Raw genomic sequence first — 20,107 nt, 5'->3', positions numbered from 1 at the left:
GCTCCGGCCCAACATGGCTTTGAGGGAGGGGCGTGAGGGCTTCCGCGGTGGTCAGCGGGGCCCTGGGCAGCTGCGCTTCTCACGCTTCCTCTGTGTGGGAGGTGGTGCTGCAGAGCCCGAGGCGGGAGCCGGGAGAGCCTCGCCGAAGAACTGTTCGCCCGGCACACGCTTAAACAGAAAGAGCCCCGGCGGACCAGATCAAGCGCCTTGTTTCTAAAAGCGACTAGAAAGCTCAAACCATCCATCTCCCACTTTACGTTTCGTCCCCACCCAGAAGGCAGCTGGTACTTAAAAGCACACAGCCTCTTAAGCATGGGCGGGGGGTGGGGAGGCCTTCCGTTTGGTGATTAGAAACTGTTGGTTGATCTGTCACCTCTAATATTTACATCTCTGAGATGACGGAAGATAAGGTTATAGTCTGGAATTGGAATAGATGTGCTGGAGAGTCCCGCATTTTGGCTCGGCTCTTGTTGGCTCTCGCCTGATACCCTGTACAGTACTCCATTTCCTTGCTGTAAGCACGTGTCTCCCCAACTATGTGGAGTCTTTGCACGGTCCTCTTTCATGCCCTCATTCTGAAGTATTAAGAGTATGTCCAGTCCCAATGTAATGGAAGCAAAATAGCCCTGCTTGTTGATCATAACTGTTCACTCCTTCAAAAATCAAAATTGGAATAGAGGGGAGTGAAAAGCTTACAAAATGATTTGTATGTATGAGCGGGTAGTTTCTGGGTATCAACTGGATTTTTTTAAAGGGAGGTGAGTACTCTCACACTTGAGTGTAATAGTTGTGGAGCACTCAACCTCTAATACATTTTGAAGAGTCACAAACGCACAGTTATAGGTATTGGATTGTGCAGTGTTGTGTCAGAGGCCTTAATAAGTGGATGATTGTGGAAGCTGTGCAGTTACATTTCATGTGGAAATCAAAACAATAATAGGTGATCTATATGAGGAAAAACATTTTGCTTGATACAAAATAGCATGTTTAGACTTTAGAAAATATGTCTTAGAAGCAGAACATTGCCGGAAGTTGTCAGAATTGCATGCAACAAATGGGTAACAACTAGGCATTATATACTGTAGTATGATACATGGGTGATTACTAATATCAAACAAAGTCATCCCTCACATCAACATTCTTTGCTATCTTTAGGTATCATATCTTTCATTTATTTCAGTGAAACCTGTCTACTATATATTGCCATAGGGGAGAGCCTTGAGCAAGTTCCTCCCATGTTCTATGGATGCTCTCTGATGAGTCATACATAGATTTTGACTATGCTGCCAAAAATGGGTTTTCTAGCACTTTCTAAGGACCTTGCTCTGTTGCATATCTTTTTTGGTAAAACTTATTTTTAGATGTTTTCATTTATATTGTCTTAAGCACAGTGTTCAAAACTCCCATTGTTCTAGGCGCCTTTTGCGACAGGGAATTTCATTAGTGTAAGCAGTTGCTAAGCTCTGGGTGCAGTACTGTGCCTAAGGTTTCAGATTAAAACTTCAGAGTGGAAGGAAAGGAAGACCTTTTTCTGCTTCCCCACTTCCAGCTACTCTCTGAAGACTGGAGGATCAGACCATGTGAAATATTTTAGCTGCAGTTCATTTATTTTCAGCTTTGTATTGTTATAGAAAGTGTGCCCATACATTCCATTTTTGCGCCCATATCCTAGGTTTAAGCTGCCATAATATATCAGTTTCTAACACTGCTTAAGTGGTCACATTTGTGCTTGTGGAGAAGTATAGCAACTTATGCATGTGAAGTCCAGGTGCAATATTGTATAGTGGACAAGTTTTTCTGGTACATGGGAAATCACTCCATCTATGATGTTTGTGCAAATCACTGTCTCTCCATCTTGCCCACCTCCCAGAGTTATAGATCTAAACGAATCCTGTCTTTTGTGGGCCTCAAATACCAATTTGCCATCTGGCTTGTACAAATATAAGCAAGCATTGGCTGATTACCTAGGTTACCTGAATTTTGATTGCAAGTGAAGGTGCTCTCAGATGTGTACAACATGTAGTTTTGCTTCTTAGTTTGGTGATGTTTGCAGTCATAAGACAATGAGTTGAAGTGTAGCTCTGCTGTCATGCTAATATACTATATTATTCTTTATCATTCTACAGATAGGCAGCTTCCCATCATGGACTGGCAGCCAGATGAACAGGGCCTCCAGCAAGTGCTTCAGTTACTCAAAGATTCTCAGTCTCCAAACACAGCAACACAGCGTATTGTTCAAGATGTATCCTTGAATAATCAGAGTTGCCATAGAAAGTGGCATAAGAGAAAACATTTCTCATGAACTGCAAAGGGAGCAGGAAACAATAAGCCATGTTATATCTAGTAAAACAATCAGAAGTAAATTGTGAGATAAACAAATGTTATAGAATAGTCTATTCTTAAATTAAATTATATGTTTGGGAATGCGAGCAGGAACAGGTGCATTAGTCTTGGAAACTATATTGGGTCAGTATTGTATGAGAAAAGAAGAGTCCAACATTTTTAGCATAAGAACATTTGAAAAATCAGTAAAATCATTATGTATAGAGTCTTGAAAACCCTTTATTAGTAGAAAATTTTAAGAATTGATTCTTTAACAAATGTTACAGAAACTGAAGCAGCTGAACCAGTTTCCTGATTTCAATAACTACTTGATATTTGTACTGACACGACTGAAATCTGAGGGTATGTTGGTTACATCTGTCACGATGAAAGTTTGAGAAAAATGTCGTGGTATCTTGCCTTTATTGTATAATATCAAGGATTTAACTGCTAATTTAGAATTATGGCAGAATAATGTATTTGCTTGATTGATACCTGTTTTGCTTCAGAAAGTACTATCTGGTGTAGAGGTTGGAAAAGGTTCCCTTTCCCTTTGGTGCTGAACTAGAAATTGTTTTTGTTCTCTGTTCTGCCTTGCTATGAAAAGTGAGTCAAATTCTAGCAAGGAATTCAACTGTCAGAATTTTGCCAGACATTGATAATCTTCATCTTTTTTTACAGTGGAGATTATACTGCTTTCTTTTGGTGGGAGGGGGTGCAGAAAGAATGTAAGGATTAATACATAAGTTTGGTTTTGGGTGTCTGTGTGTGTGTGTATATTTATAATGAAAGGGTCTGCACAGGAGGGTAGGAATGCAAGCCCATTGTAAACACACAGATGACCAGTAAGGGACCTTGTAGAATAGATAAAGATAAAGGTGCTCTGTTTCTATGGTGACCAGAGGTGTCCAGTTTTTAACTGCTTTTTAGCCATGCCCAAAAGAAATGAAATTATTTGGATCACTACATATCCTGTGCTCTGTAAGCTCCTGTCAATCAGCTGATAGATAGGATTGTGCACAAGGCCTTGTAGGTACTTTGGATGAGCTGATGGGCGGTGCCTGCAAGTCACCTTTTGGCCCAGCTGTGTCTTCCTGCCCAACACCTGATGTGGCTTGGCGAAGGTGACCTCTTGGGCCAAGTGGTGAAGGCCTAAATAGGCCTATGGGCCGGAGTCTCCCCACTGCTGGATTTTAGGAGGAACAGGTCCTACAGAAGCATCCCATTGCAACTCACTGGCAAGGGGGATATAAGAGCGCTACTGGGAGTGTGTCTGAATAGAAATAGCATACCTGCAGCATATCCAGGTGTCAACAAATGAGGATCATAAAAAATTGATTGCAACAAAGTAGAGCATTATTTGTATTCATATACAGTTCTAAAAATGCTAAGGAACCACAGTATGTAGAATGAAAAAAATGCATAACGCTTGTTAAGTTAATGAGTAAAATCCTATCGAATGATTGCATTACTGTTTCAGTTCATGATTATCAAGGAATATCTAGTGATCCTCATTTCCCCCCTGCTTCTCTGCTTAGGTCACCATTATTACTGTGGGGTTGTTGGTTTTTGTACCTTCCTGTGTACAGTATATTGGGTCTTAGAGAATTAATTTCTTTTCTCCAAAATCTTTCTAAACAGATGAGCCAACTCGTTCTCTGAGTGGTCTGATCCTGAAAAATAATGTGAAGGCTCATTACCAGAGCTTCCCCCAACCTGTTGCTGAGTTCATTAAGCAAGAATGTCTTAACAACATAGGGGATGCTTCCTCTCTTATTAGAGCTACCATTGGTGAGTACTGGAGAAAGGGTGGCAAGGATTGGGGGAAGCATGTGTTTGTGTTTTTTCAAGGAAGTTGAAAGTGTATTCTTGAGTAGTGTTTGTATTCTTACACTGGGCAAAGCATTTGCAGGGTGGGAAGAGAGTTACGTTAGTGTTTTCAGTGCTGTTTGTATTCTCAATGAGAGATAAGTCTCTAAATAGAAGATGCTGCTTTTACTTGCAGTTAATTCAACTAAGTGAGTGGGAATTTTACTAACTTTTTGTGTAGGTGCATATATAAATAGTAGATGATGCTCATGAACATGGTGAAGCGAGCTGAGTGCAGAGGTGGGAAGGTTGACATAGGACTATGATATTAAGGTCGTGTGTGGGTGAAGGGTGTCTGTCTCGTGGCAAATATGCTTGTGTAAGCTGCAAAATATTCTCTTTTCCCCTGTTTCTTGGCTTCCTCAAACCAAATAAGCAAAATATACATGCTTGTGGGAAGGATATGCACAATTAATTTTTGAATTACTTAGAGATACCAATTGTTGCTGGCTTTCTAAGATTGATAGGTGTCAGTGAGTTCAGCACTCCTGGCAACTCCAATGCATGGGGCAAGGAGGGCAAGCCAAATGCTTTCACTCTACTGCAGGAGACCTCAGAGCAGTTCACAGATCAGCTCAAAGTATTCTAGAGGCAGCTTTCAGTTCAAAGGCCAAATACTATAGATGACTGATTGGTAGAAGCATCTCATAGAGCCTTGGTTTGGATCATAGTTTCGGTCAGAAGTATTAAATTCTGTTGCTTTTCAAAGTTCAAGGGAGAGTTGGTGGGTACAAGAAGTTAAACTGGGCTTGTGATGTGATATTGAACTGCAGCCTGTTCTTTCTCTTGGTAGGTATTCTTATTACCACCATTGCTTCCAAAGGAGAGCTGCAGATGTGGCCAGAACTTCTGCCCCAACTTTGCAACCTGCTCAACTCTGAGGACTACAATACATGTGAAGTGAGTTTAATTGCAATAGGTTAATAATTGATAATAGGCAACAAGATTGTGTAAGTAATTACTTTTTTAGCATGACTGGCTGTAGCACAGCAATCTTGTACCACAACTTACTAATGTAATTTGCATCCCAATCCTATGCATGTCTACTCTGATGTAAGTCTTGTAGAGTCACAGGTAAGGGACTGCTACTCTGTTGGTTCTCCTGAATCTCTCAGCAGCTTTCAGTACTGTTGACCATGGTATCCTTCTGGATCATTTCTCAGGGTTAGGCTTAAGAGACAGTTTTACAGTGGTTCTCATCCTTTCTGGAGGTATAGTTCCAGAAGGTAGTCCTGGAGAACTTCTGCTGTACCCCATGGCTGTTGGTTTAAGGGTCCATTTTGTCCCACTTCAGCTTGACACCTACATGAAATTGTTGGGAGAGGTCCTCTGGGAGTTTGGGCTACAGTGTCATCGGTATGCAAATTATGTCTGGTTCTACCTCTTATTTCCATCTTCTGATCCTAGGGAGGCTGTTGAAATTCTTAACTGGTGTTTGGAGGTGATTCTGGGGTGGCTGAGGGTGAACAAAGCTCAGGCTAAATCCAGATAAGACAGAGGTACCGTAGGTAGGGCGGTTCTCCAGAAGGTGGTTTACAACTGGTTCTTGATGGAGTTGCATTGCTAAGTGCGCAGGTTGAGCACTGTTGTGGCCTTAGCCCTGGCTGGGAAAGCTCAGGTGGCAGTGGTGTCCAGGAATATGCTTTACCAGCTAGACTGGTATGCCAGCTTGCAGTTCTAGCTGGACAGACTGGGCCATAGCTGACTTATTCATGCTCTAGTCATATCTGAGTTTGACTGCTGCCATGTTTGTGAAGATGTCATTAAAGCCTATTCAGAAACTTCAGCTGGTCCAGAATGTGACTGACTGAGTTCTGTTAAGAGCTGGGCGATTGGCTCACAAAACACCATTACTGTACCAGCAGTACTGGTTACTGATGCATTTCCGAGCCCAGTTAAAGTGCTGGTTATATCCTTTATGTTGATTACAACCATTAAACAGAAGTACAAAATATAAAGTAGTACAAAATTAATATAGTAGAACCAATTATGCGTTATTAAAACTGACAAGCTAAGAACTAACCATCTTTACAAATCTAAGAAATATTACATTCAGATATATTGCCAGCTGTTCAGTAATTGATTTATTAGACCATTTAAAGAAGATTCTCAAAAGGGTCCATAAGATCGACTAGGAAACTGTCTCTTAAGGAGCTAAATTATGCTTTCAATAACCCCTTGATAACATCTATAGTAGAAGAACCCATGATAGACTGTTTCCAAAGGACTGAACCTATCCTTCAAGGGACCATTGGCAAATCTCGTGCCTAGGATCTTAAGAGGGTAAACAGTGCCAGCAAAACTGTTCTTCTGTATTTTGATAGTTAGAAAGTTTAGCTAAGGAGTTGTGATCAGTGTTCGAAATTCACCAGGCGCCAGGGACATTTTGTACCTGGCTGTGGGCCACTTGCATCCAAGTGAAGATGCCCAGGTGCCAGGATGGCACCTGATGTTTCCACCATCTGGAGGTGCATGTCTGGGGATCGGATCCTTGGATCTTGACTGTTTTCACACACTAGCAACACGTTCTGTAGAATTCTATTTGTTTATTCCATCTGTACAATCAGAATGAATTTCAGGAACCAAAAAGTGATATTTAAAAATATGGCTTTGAAGCTGTCTGACCCCCAAATGGCAACTAACCCTGGTTTAAGGAGCCATTTGACACCTAGCTTAAATATCTGAGTTTCTAACACTGGTTGTGATCTTTAAAACCTTAAATGGTTTGTATCCCATATATTTGAAAGTCTGCCTACACCTGTACCAACCTTCTCACTATTTGAGTTCAACAGTGGAGGCCCTTCTTGTTTGCCCCACACCAATCATAATTACATTGGTTAGTATGAGAGAGCGACAGAGAGCACATTTTCCATTGTAGCCCCACAGCTTTGGAATCTTTTCCAGTTGGGTTCCACCAGACTATTAACACTGTGCAGACCTTTTGGAAAGATCTGAAAACCTGCCCCTTTTCAGTGGCTTTTAGTTGAAAGAGTTTTATTGAGTTTTGCTACTGTGTTGGCTGTTGGTTTTGTTGGTTACTGGTTTGTTTTAATATATAATTATATATTAGTATTTATGTTAGTGTTTGTATTGGAAGCCTCCTTCCAATAGAAGGAGCTTTTACTCTTTTGAGAAAGAGAGTTTACTCTTGAAGGAGGTATGTTAATATAGTAATACAGTGAAATTGTGTGTGTGTGTGTGTGTGTGTGTGTGTGTGTAGGAGCATATCCTTAAAAGGGTTATATGTGTGTGTGTGTGTGTAGGAGCATATCCTTAAAAGGTTAAATGTGAATTTTAAGACTGTTTTTTATTAAATAAAACAGTTTATTACTAGGTGGCTATTCACCTAGCCTGACAGAGATGTAATTTTCATATGACATAAGTGTTCTTTCTGTATGCAATGGCATCCAAATAGCACTGCTACTCTGTCATGGACCAATTTTTCATTAACCCAGTAAGAACCCTGAATTAATCTGGGTGGATAAGGTAGGGTGTATGAAAAGGGAGCAATTTTGAGCTGTGTTCTAAGGGTGAGGTCAGAGATTATTAATCTAAAGCCATTTTCCTTTTCAACTTGAAGTTCCCCACCCTGTTCCATGAATATTCAAGCCCCCAGCCAAACCTGCCACCATCATTTTTTCTTCAGATAGGCTTTTTCTCTTTAAAAACAATCCTATTGCTACATCTCTTGTAGCATCCCTAGCTATTTAAGCAATTAGTTGGCATATATCAGACTGTTGCGTAGGAAGTCTGGCTGAGGGTAGGAGGACAACACGTTCTTTCAAATTGGCAGTCTGTCACTTAGATGGTTTTCCTTTGGCATAGACCTCAAAATGAATGTAGCTCATGCCAGAAGAGCAATTTGAGCATTGAAAGTCTAGCTATCATTGTCGGATTTAAATGCTCAGATGCACTTTGCCTGTTTCCTAACCTCACATATTTGGTGGCGACTATTTCTATGTTCTCTAGGGAGCTTTTGGTGCCTTACAGAAGATCTGTGAAGATTCTGCTGAGCTCCTGGACAGTGATGCTCTCAACCGGCCTCTTAATGTTATGATTCCAAAGTTCCTCCAGTTTTTCAAGCACTGCAGCCCCAAGATTAGGTATGTAGCTGCTGTGCTACTGATTCTTGTTCTGTGCTCCAAAACCTGAGAAGGATGTGCTCTTGTTGAATATTGCACATGTGGTGGAGTTGCCCTCCTTATCCAGGCAGCATCGGAAGTAAAGAATGGTTTGACAGACTTGGCCAAATTGCAAAATTGTCATGTAAAGGAAGGTTTATTGTAAAGTGGCATCCTTTACTTTTGGAAGTGTGATTGTTACACTGATAGCTGTATACTGTATATAATGTAATTGTTATTGTAAATACATTTTATGTTTGTATGCAGTCCTTATAGTAGTAATCTTCTTCTTCTTCTTTGGCGATCACTTGTAGCTGAGTAAGATAGTAATAATAAAACATAGCTGACCAAAAACCCCACAAACAAATCATTGACTAAGCAGCATAATGGCTTAGTTCAGACATGTATCAAATAGGCCATGATTTATTAGACTTTGGGGCCCAATGCTTGTGCCCACATCCTCCTTCCTCTATCGCACCTTCTTCCTTTCTTGCATCAGAATATTTGCAGGGTTAATTAAACCACAGTTTCCAGTTATAACTGAATCTCTGCCTGTAAACCAAAATATGAAGGCCTAATCTGATGTTGGTTTTATGTCCTGATTTGTAATTGATTAAACTGCACTTTTCATGTTCAGATGTAATTGGAAACTGGCTGAATAAACCCTGGGAGTATTGAATTCCAGAGTGATGGGGAGGAAGCATGTGGGCACAAGGCTCATTCATGGCCAGATAGATAGATAAATCTGTCCTAACCAGTCCTGTGTCTCCAGTAATTCAGTTCCAATTAGAGATGGAAATGTAAAAGGAAATAAAATGTTGCCTATTCTGCCAACCCATTATTTGAGGTCTGTGGGAAAAGCCCTGTTGCTGGTCCCACCAGTGAATCTGGCCAATGGAATGGCGACTTGTGAAAGGACCTTTTTCATAGCAGTGCACCAATTGTGTAACTACTTCTATGGACAAGTGCATCTGTCCCATGCATTGTTGGCATTTAAATGCAGACTAAAATTATATATATTGCTCAGGCCCTTGGCATATGAATGCCTACTGCAATCTCGGTTGCTGGCTTCTGCATTTGATTTTTAATGAGGTGTTGTATATGTTATTTTAAGTCAGAAATTAAAATTGACATAAATGTTGATTTTTGGCTTGTTTACATTGCAAAACTGTTCCTTGGTACCCAGAAAAAAACTGAAATTAAGCTAACAGAATGCACTGATGTTCACTTATTGGAGGTAAGTAGTAATTGCTTGGTCAAGTGGTTTCAGCTGTCTTTACTGTCTCTTTAGGTCCCATGCCATTGCATGTGTTAACCAGTTCATCATGGAAAGGGCCCAGGCCTTGATGGATAACATAGACACCTTCATTGAGGTGAGATGGATTTCTCTTGTCCAGTTGTGGTTATTGAAAGCTGAAGCATCACAGTCCATGACTATTTATTAGGCACAGAGGTCTGGGACTTAATACCTGTAAGGGATGCTCTTGATGTTAGCTGGTCTATCAAGAAATTCTTGAATGTTTGCCACTGACCTCTGTGCATTTATAGATCCTGCATAATGTTCTAGGGTATACACAAGTTCACCCATTGCCCTTGCCAGACCCCTTTGGCCTCATTGTTGCCCTATGCAAACAAAGTGATTTACTGAAAGTGCTCCCCTGTAGCTGCAAAGTGTCAGGGAAAGTTAACAGGAGCAGTTGAGCAGTTTTTCAGAGAAATGTATCCATAATTTGTTGATCTACCTCCTTGAGGAAACACCTAATATGGTCCTAGAAATTCCTGAATTCCCCAGATCACCGTTTGTGTTAGCCTAGCACAATGACTTTGAATCTTCTCAACTGTTTGTTCATTTTATTTTTTTTAGGCCAGTTTTTCCTCTCAGCCCTCGTAATATCTGCATTTTGCCTCCTTTTGTAAATGTAGGGAGTGCCAGATCTTAAAGCTTTTGTCCACTTCTTAATAAGATCTTTTTTAAAAAAAGGAAGATAAGGATTTTTAACACTTGCATCCTAAGCTTTCTCGTGTCTCAGTGACTTCTTTCTACTGCAGTAACATATCCATGGCCAGAGGCAGCCTTAGGAAATTCAGGCTCCAGTACAGAGAGAAAGGTATTTGGTTCTTAACACCAACATACTCCTTTGCTTCAGGCCTAGTCAAACATAGTATGGCCCTAGCTATGCTTCCTGAGACCAATGTTTCTGTTGTATTGTGCTACCACTGCAGGCAGTGTCTGTAAAAACCTCAAAATGTTCATAGGCTAGAACATATAGTTGGTCCTCTCTACTTTGTATGCTTTTTGGTTGTGTTCCTCTTATATACACCAATCGTCTACTAACTGTGTGTCATTTTGTTACCACACCTCCACTTGCCAAAAATACTAAGCTTGCAGAGAACTTAAGAGTTCACAGGCAAAATAAGCACATTTGTGTATTTATTGGCACAAGAGCCCTGAGCATAATGCTTCTCTGCTGTCTGGCCAAGTTGCAGCAAGTCTAGAAGAACCATCTCTGTGTTGGAAGGCACAGGTTTGGGCCAGTTGAAGGGGATGGTGTTTGATTCTTAGCCAAATTCTTTTGAATGTGTGAATGTTAACTCTGCCTGCTCTTGGCAGCACCTGTTTGCTCTGGCAGTAGATGAAGATCCTGAGGTTCGAAAGAATGTTTGCCGAGCACTGGTGATGCTGCTAGAGGTGCGGATTGATCGACTGATCCCTCACATGCATAGTATCATCCAGGTAAGTGTCTTTTTTCTACGGAGCAGGTCCTCTTAAAATGCTGCCTTGCCTTTGTTTGTTTCAGCCACTAGGACTCTAAATGATATATCTAGAAGTGCCACCAAGTCTGCCAGAAGGTGATGGGAGCTGATTTGGGATTTCATCTCTTGATAGCATTCCATGTTAGTGGATCAATACTGTGACTGAGTAGGCATAATTATGCCACTTGTTCAGTGGAGGGTTTACTTCATGAATTGATGCCGCTGACCTCGCATGTCACAGCAAAATGCTGCTGTATTTTGATGGTAAAGTCATCATTCTATGAGACAGATGCAGCAAAGGCAGTAGCTGTCTCTGATCCAAAGTTACATGTTGGTCCTCTTGTTTCCTTCCAGTACATGTTGCAGAGGACCCAGGATAGTGATGAGAATGTGGCGCTGGAAGCGTGTGAATTCTGGTTGACCCTGGCCGAACAACCCATCTGCAAGGAGGTGCTCTCTTCACACCTGGTGCAGTGAGTAGCTTTGCCTCTGCAGTACTAGCATTCTAACTTGCGTGTTATGAAGCCCAGTTTTACTTTGCTTCCTGGTTGACTTAAGTCATTGCTAGGGGCTACCACCCCTGCTTACTCCATTCACCAACCCTTTTGTTGATCCTCCACCAATCCAATTCCTCCTTCCTTTACACCTGACCAATCTCCATCCCTTTAGATCTCACTCATCGCCTGAGCCCCACCCCCCTTTTAAGGAAGGGGAGATGGTTTAGCAAACTATTCTGAAGCACCTTCCCCACTTCATTAAATAGCTTGCCTGGGCCACCTGCCACCCATGCTGCTTGCCTGCTTGATGTTCTTTCACCATGCTAGCTGCCATGCAAAATGCAGCATGACAGCAGCCTTACATTTTTATGTATATTGTATCTTTGTACATGTATATTGTACATTTTTATGTACAATAGGGCAGTGAGACTCCTGGATATCTTAGACTTACTAGATTTGAAGGGGCTCGGGCATCTGCATGTCCATTCTCCCTGCAAATGGTATTATTGCATGTTTCTTCGGCTGTAGCTTTGTGCAAAAACAAATTAAGGCAAAAGCTGGCATGTTGCTAAGCTAGTTTTGCTCAGCTCAGCTTAGCTTTATCTTTACTTTCATATTTTAAGTATACAGTGGTACCTTGCAAGACGAATGCCTCGGAAGACGAAAAACTTGCAAAACGAAAGGGTTTTTTGTTTTTTGAGTTGCTTCGCAAGACGGATTTCCCTATGGGCTTGCTTCGCAAGACGAAAACGTCTTGCAAGTTTGTTTCCTTTGTCTTGCAAGTTTGTTTCCTTTGTCTTAAAACCGTGCGTTCACTTCGAGGAGCAACTCATAGCACGCGGTGTGGTAGCCTTTTTTTTAGGTTTTTGAAGACTTTGGTGATTTTTGAAGCTTTTCCAAAGTCCGTGCTTCGCAAGACGAAAAAACCGCAAGACGAAAAAACTCGTGGAACGAATTAATTTCGTCTTGCGAGGCACCACTGTATATGCTTATAGTCTATCTAGTGAATCTAGTACAGGGCTCTTCCAAGTTAGAGGTGTGGAGGCCTTCAACAGTCCTTCAATTCTGTTTTTTCTGCTGTTCATCATTACTGCAAAGTCGGGGAGAATTGGCAGATACGTGCAGTATGACTGAGCATTTGGAGCTGGGACAGACAGAAAGGGATTTTTAAAATGGAAGCGTTCAAGGGAAAGGTGGCTGCTATGGAGTTGCTGTGCATACTTGTTGCGTGCCCAGAGTACCTGTTTCTCTTTCCAACTTGGCAGCAGAGAATAGCATTTTGTGCTAGCCACAACCTTGTGGGCGTGGAATTGCATGGGTTATAAATTACTGCTGGACTTTTCTATCTAGCAGTAGTGGCACTTACACTAAGCAGTGTGTAAACGCTTGCTGCAAGGAAATCTGTATTGTAGGGGGCATTATCTGAACAGAAGCTACTGAAATTCCACCTCCACGTGCACAATGACATTACTGCTCCTATTTGGCAATGATTAACTTCAGCACCTACTGTGGTCTACGTCATTCTTGCCCCAGGACCCAGTTGGTGAATCACTTTTTCTTCTCCTTTTCCTTAACAGATTGATTCCAATTTTGGTGAATGGAATGAAGTATTCTGAAATTGACATCATATTGTTAAAGGTATTTGTTTCCAACTTAGGATTTAATATAATATATATTTCCACCTTCTGGGTTTTACATTCCTCAGCCACAACCTCTTTACTGAGCATAACAAATGAAAAGGGTTCTGTGTTGTAACATCTAGAATCTCATTCATCTTTACCCCACTCTTGCTGCTGACTATCCTTACAGGCACAGTGCATGGCAGTATGGTTGGCAAATCTTCCACAACAAGGAAACTTTGCCCTTTCTTTCAGTTCTGATAGTTGAGGAGCCTCATTCCATAAGGCTGTAAATTATTCCTTGTCCTATTCCTAAAATTGAGCATACTGAGAGACTGCCCATCCCCTTCATATGTAGTTGGCATTTTAAATGTACTACTTCTGTTCTACTGAAGCTGGGTCTGTGGTGCTGGGGGCTTTCACTGGAACCCTGCAAGTTCCATCATGAGCCGCACCTATATGCTAACTGAATAGCTATGTCTTTATAAGAAAAGTTATTCCTAAGATTGCAGACCAGGGTTATGGGCTTGATCAGCTGAGGTAAAATACTTTTTCTGAGTTTCTTGGCTGCAAAAACCCCCCTGGTGACTTAACTATGTTTTGCCCCATTTAGTATAAGTCAGGGCCAGTCTCACTTTTCAAGCAAAATTCATACATGCTTGCACCCTCCCAAGTCAGTGGCCAAGCACATGCATTCTTGGAAATGATGCATAACCTTCAGCCTGACAACTGTGATGGGTTGTTGTATTCGTCCTGTCTGATCCATGGATGCATGATGTGAAGAGTCCCAAGAAGACTGGAGGGTTACCGTTCTTTGCCAGGGTTTATTTTGGCATTAAGTAACAATCTATCCCACCAAGAACAAGAAATATTGTACTGTTTTGCAAGAGCTCATTTCCCTGGCAGACGAGACTCAGTATTAAAAGGGCTTCCAATGTGCTCCCTCTACTCAATTTCAGGGTGATGTGGAAGAGGATGAAGCCATCCCTGACAGTGAGCAGGATATCAAGCCTCGTTTCCACAAATCACGCACGGTTACCCTGCAGCATGAGGAGGAACGGCTACAGGATGATGAAGATGGAGAGGATGAGGATGATGACGACGACACGTTATCTGACTGGAATCTGAGTGAGTAGGGGAAGAGTTGTGCAGTGCTTTTGAGATGGGAAAGTGCCAACTATGAGGGTGCCAGGAGCTAGTAGAGTGGAGCACTGGGCACATAACTGACTTGATACCATTCCTTTTCATTTGTGATGGTATGGGGCAAGTGCCTCTGAATAGCGATTGCTGGGAATCGCAGGTGGGCAAAGTGTTGTACTTATGTCCTGCTTGTAGACTGTCCTCAAGCATCTGGTTGGCCACTGTGAGAACAGGCTGTTGGACAAGATGGGCCATTGGCCTGATTCTGACTCTTATGTGGGAAGAAGATACACACTGAAGGAGCTTATTCAATGGTCCAATTTTATTTCTTGTTAAAAACATAGTTCTTGTTTAATAGAGTTGCTGGAATTGCACAGCTTGGGGTTTTCTTACCCCTAAAAGATACTTTCTGCCTTGCATGTTTATCCTAAAGCGAGTGCTTTTTTCCTGCTTGTCTCTTCCCTAAAAGACTCTTTGTTCCCACAGAGTTTACTCTGTGCAATGCATAGGGAGTCACTTTATGCTGAAGAGCGGGATCAAATAGCAGCCAAGGCTCCACACACCAGATTTGTCAGTCACCTCTGCCTTATGGCCATCTGTGGCATAAGGAGGAATGAAATCCAGCTGGGAGCTCCTGAGTGGAGCCAATTGTGCCCCAAAGCAGTGAGGCTTATATTCAGCCCCAAACATAAACAGCGCAAGTTCAGGACTGCAAAGGAACAATAAGGCACAAATTGAGAGACCTTATGGGCCTAATTTGGCTCATGGACCAGAGCTTTCCCACTGGTACTTTGTGCAGATTCTACTACATAGCCCTGTGTCTCTTACAGGAAAATGCTCCGCTGCGGCCCTCGATGTCTTGGCCAATGTCTTCAGAGATGAGCTCCTCCCACACCTGCTCCCGCTGCTCAAGGGGCTTCTCTTCCACCCCGAGTGGGTCATCAAGGAGTCCGGAATCCTCGTTCTAGGGGCCATTGCTGAAGGTGAGTTCTATAATTGTATCACTTAAACTAGGGGTTTGCATTTGCAAAAAGGGGAAGGCACTGGCAGCAACTTCATGTGAACAAGAATTTGGCAGCCCTCTGATATGCCTAGAAAGTATGCTGAATGTATTTTCTTGCATTTCTAGGCTGCATGCAGGGCATGGTTCCCTACCTCCCTGAACTGATTCCCCACTTGATCCAATGTCTCTCTGACAAGAAGGCCCTAGTGCGCTCCATTGCCTGCTGGACCCTGAGCCGTTATGCCCACTGGGTTGTGAGCCAACCCCCAGACATGTATCTCAAGCCTCTGATGACAGAGCTGCTCAAGCGGATTCTTGACAGCAACAAGAGAGTACAGGAGGCTGCTTGCAGGTAACCCATTCAGGGCATCACTTCACTTGATGCACATTTGAACAAGTGTGTTTATCAAAACAGTGTAAGTTCAGAGGGCCTGAATATACTTCTCTTCTAATGATTCCTTGTAATCTATAGCCATTTCTGCTTGAACGTAGAAGTGTTTCCCAGGATGCTTTTGCACAGTCTTGGTCCGTTACGGTTAAGCATTTGAGTTGGGCAAAACCAAACACAGAAGCTATAACTATCTAGATCAGGTATAATATGCAAAAATTTAAGAGTACCTTAAAATTGATACATATCTTGAGGCCTTGTTCCTAATTTAGAAGAACCTGACTAGATTCTAGAGTATCTCTAAGCCACAGATCTTCTCTTCTTAGATTCATCGTCTCTCCTGCACCCTTCAGGTTTTCTCTGGATGTGATGAAGAACTTGAAATTTGAGCTCCGCTGTGATAGTTCATATATTCGTACTGTCTGACCCAGAGAAATTCCCTTATACTTCAGATCAAAGAGTGGCATAGGGTTATAGTTGACTCTTGTGCAGTGAAACTGATCTCTTAAGTGCCCAGGATAGAAATTATCCAGGCATCTGTGGATTTCATTCTTTCCAGCTTCTGGTGCTGCTTTCACTTTGGTCATGCCCACCACTTTTTTTTTCTTGTAACCTTAATTTTAGTGCATTTGCCACCCTTGAAGAAGAGGCCTGCACAGAGCTGGTCCCATACCTCAGCTTCATTCTGGATACTTTGGTTTTTGCATTTGGGAAATACCAGCACAAGAACCTGTTGATCCTGTATGATGCGATTGGCACCTTGGCTGATTCTGTTGGGCACCACCTCAACCAGCCGGTATGTGCATTCTTCTTTTTGGCATTAACAGTGGAAACTGCTAGCATTTAATCACCGTAGCTGGTTGTGTCCTCTTACCTCTTCTGATTGGTGTGAAATACTGTCAGCATAAACTAATTATTGAATGCAGGGCAGTCCAAATACGTGAATGTTTTTCCTTCATTAGTGTGATGAACAAAACCCACTGTAGTTTAACTACATGTACACCACATGTAATCCCCCTCCTTGATAAACCTTGATTGGTGGTACATTCAGAGACCTGAAGCAAAAAAGGTCTCCTATTCCAAGAGTTAGTATAAGAATCTAATTGACTGTCAAACCTGTTTCCTTGGTGCTAAGATACTGCAGGTGAAAGGTCTAGAGAAGGGAAGCCCAGAAATGTTTATTTCACTGTTATTGAGGCTGTGTGTGTACTACTTTATATTTAAAGTTGTTGTTTTTTACAATCAATCAGTATATAAATTGGGTCATTTTATAAATTAAAATTATTACTGACAGGAAGAACATAATGAAAGGACAGTGTCCTGTAGTTGATAAAGTGAGGGACTGGGGTTCATATCCTCACTCAGCCGCCAAAGCTCACTGGATGAACCTGGCCACTCTTTGAGAGTTTTTGTGAAAATAAAACGGAGAGGGAAGAACCATATAGGCTGCCTTTTGCCCCTTGGAGGAAAGTCAGGAATACAGCTCAGCAGAAGAGCATTCTTTCTATGCAGACAATCCCACACTCAATCTTGGAAATCTCAAATTAAAGGATATCTGGTGGCGAGGCCAATTAAAACAAAGCTGGTAGCTCTCTGGGGTCTTGGGAAGAGCAGACAGTATTCGGTTAGGTGAACCCAGTGGTCTGACTTCATATAAGGCAGCATTGTAGTTCCATATATGATTAGGGAGAACTGCTACTTGGTGGAACTGTTACGAGACAGATTTTCCATTTTTTTCTACTTTGTATTATTGACTACAGAATAAAGTAGTGTTGTGGTGTGAGCCTTAACTTAAAATAAGGTACACCAGTGATTTCTATGATGCTGTGACACTACAAAAAGTTACTTTAGTGTCATGCAGGTAGAAGTGGTTACAGGTTCCTTTGCTATTATGCAACTGTAAGTCTGCAAATGCCAATGAGGTAAAATACTAGTCTTGTGCTGCTTCTGCACAAATAATTATTCTTAAAAGGCAAAGAAACGTCAAGCAGACATACTTAATAGTCTTACTTGTCAAGCATGTTGTTTTTCCTACTGATGCTGTTTTACTTTTTATTATTTGGTATAAATGCTGCTATTTATCAAGGCCAAGTCCTTTCTGCTTATCCAGACAAAATTATTTTTCTCTGAAATAATACCCTGGTCAGAGTGGTTGGGAAACACTTAGAAGTCTGGTTCTATGGAATTATAGTAGTAGTCCTGGTCTGACAGTATCTGCACACTGAGCCCAGAAACAGTGATGACCAATGAAAATACAAGACATTCGAATCCTGAAGCTACATGTTGAGTGTTTTTCAGTTCTGAAGGATTCTGGGCTCAGTTTATGATACTGGCAGTGGCTGGGACTACAGCATGATCATAACTGGTCATAACTGATCTTCTCTTACCCAGGAATATATCCAAAAACTGATGCCACCGCTGATACAGAAGTGGAATGAGCTAAAGGACGAGGACAAAGATCTTTTTCCTCTCTTAGAAGTAAGTGGCCAGCCATTAACCTTGGTGGACTCTAATGTTTCAGTTGAAAGAACTAAGCTCTATTGTGCATAGTGGCCATGCTACTCAAAGGCAGTGGTTTCCCCACCCCCTCTGTCTAACAAGAAATATATTTAATATAATGTATTGGAAATCAGCAAAAAATGTACTGTTGTGTGTTGAGAAATAGAGACATTTTGATTCCCGGGCAGGCTCCTTGTCCTTAGTGCACAATTCTAGCTGCTTGAAATAAACACATGAAAGGGGTAAGTTGTTTCTTGTCCCTTTCATGACTGAGCTAAGTGGTTTTGTGTTAAATGGTTTCAGTGATAATAAGGGCAAGACAATGTGCATGCCAGGTGGTCCTCCATGCATGTCTTTTGAGTTGCTATCTGTTATTTCTACAGTGTTTGTCATCTGTAGCAACTGCACTCCAAAGTGGCTTCCTCCCATACTGTGAACCTGTCTACCAGCGCTGTGTGACACTTGTGCAGAAGACCCTTGCCCAAGCCATGGTAGGATAGGCTGTTGTTTTTTGGTTTTGGTTTGGTTATTTTTTTAAAAAAAGTATGCTGTATATAATACTTAAGTGTTGGAAAACTGAGTCCCTGTTGATCAGAGAAGGGGCAGATTAACCATAACTGGTAGTAACAAAAGCTACCATTAACCATTGACTAGGCAACTGAAACTTACCCTGTGCTTTAACAGCACAAGTGTTCCTGTTCAGACTGTTGCTCAGTGAAGCTTGCTATGGCCTTGTTGAGGCTTCGTGTTTTCTTTGAGGTAAATGGTTCTCTGTTCTCAAATTTGTAGATGTATAGTCAACACCCAGACCAATACGAGGCTCCTGATAAAGATTTTATGATCGTTGCTCTTGACTTGCTGAGTGGATTGGCTGAAGGTCTGGGATGTCACGTGGAGCAGCTTGTGGCCCGGAGCAATATCATGACTCTCCTGTTCCAGTGTATGCAGGTGGGTGAGAGAGTCCTACATTCAATGTGTAATGACTGCTTTAGGCCAGTTCATAGCTTCTGGGACTCTGGGATTTCTCAGCCTTAGCCAAGAACTTGGTACTTGAGATTAGGCTCACCATTTGTTTTCCAAAATTTAGACTAATGTTAATAAAGAAGTAAGAGAGCCAGAAAACAATAATAGGAGAATTAGCAGACAAAAGCACTGTATCATCAATGCCTCTATGTCAATGAGAAGAAATCAGGTTTTGAGGGTGGTGTGGGTGATGTGTTCTACATCATGTGCTGTTCTACACTTGATAATTATAGACTGAGTAAATTATTGAATATGATAGGGGACTGGATAGGTGGTGAAAAACTAAGTGGGGAAAATAAGTTGGAAATAATTGTAGCAGAAGCTGCAATAATAATTGGGTGAATCCAAAGGTTAAAAAAAGAAACAAGCAGGGAGCAAGAGTCCCAGAGTGTCTGCCTTTCAAAAGGATGTTGGACTAGGTTGTTAATGCATTGTGAGTTGCATGAAGAAGTGAGGAGAAAGCATCAATTGTAAGGTTTCCCTGACTTAAGAGCCTCCTACTATCCTGGGAAGCAGAGCTAGACAGAACCAGCAATGGATAGTCCTGTTCTGGTATTTCTGAGAGGGTTTGTGCCTATTAACAGCCAAATTCCTTCCATCTGCACAAGGCTCCTTCGTAATAATTTTAACAGAGAAGGAGAGTTTATCACTGTCTTTTATGAGAGACCTGTTGAGTGCAGACCCAGAAAAAGTAATGATTTGTGAATAAATAAGTTTGCATCCAAATTTAATCTCATATCCTGGATCTTGCATATCTACTTTGTTTTCCCTCTATCACTTACAAGTGAGCACCCACCATTATGTCAGACTGAGAGACACTGCAGTAGGCCTGGGTGATATATATTGATATATCGCCCAGGACCGGTATGTGG

At 41.7% G+C, this 20,107-nt stretch overlaps 1 protein-coding gene across 1 annotated transcript in view; it reads left to right on the top strand.

The window, feature by feature from the left end:
- TNPO2 (transportin 2) overlaps positions 1–20,107 on the top strand; it is a 32,031-nt gene that overhangs the window by 500 nt on the left and 11,424 nt on the right. The window contains exons 2-17 of the mRNA XM_081845960.1: positions 2,127–2,242; positions 2,610–2,685; positions 3,964–4,113; positions 4,985–5,091; positions 8,161–8,294; positions 9,604–9,685; positions 10,924–11,046; positions 11,421–11,539; positions 13,141–13,201; positions 14,142–14,310; positions 15,153–15,305; positions 15,452–15,677; positions 16,338–16,509; positions 18,105–18,191; positions 18,596–18,703; positions 19,002–19,160. Coding sequence (XP_081702086.1) covers positions 2,144–2,242; positions 2,610–2,685; positions 3,964–4,113; positions 4,985–5,091; positions 8,161–8,294; positions 9,604–9,685; positions 10,924–11,046; positions 11,421–11,539; positions 13,141–13,201; positions 14,142–14,310; positions 15,153–15,305; positions 15,452–15,677; positions 16,338–16,509; positions 18,105–18,191; positions 18,596–18,703; positions 19,002–19,160 — 2,025 coding nt within the window. The 5' untranslated portion in view covers positions 2,127–2,143. The remainder of the gene's footprint in view (positions 1–2,126; positions 2,243–2,609; positions 2,686–3,963; positions 4,114–4,984; positions 5,092–8,160; positions 8,295–9,603; positions 9,686–10,923; positions 11,047–11,420; positions 11,540–13,140; positions 13,202–14,141; positions 14,311–15,152; positions 15,306–15,451; positions 15,678–16,337; positions 16,510–18,104; positions 18,192–18,595; positions 18,704–19,001; positions 19,161–20,107) is intronic.

The sequence above is a fragment of the Podarcis erhardii genome, assembly GCF_964252035.2.
Source record: "Podarcis erhardii genome assembly, chromosome: 2".
Classification (NCBI taxonomy): Eukaryota; Metazoa; Chordata; class Lepidosauria; order Squamata; family Lacertidae; genus Podarcis; species Podarcis erhardii.
This window is presented reverse-complemented; position numbering and strand designations above follow the sequence as displayed.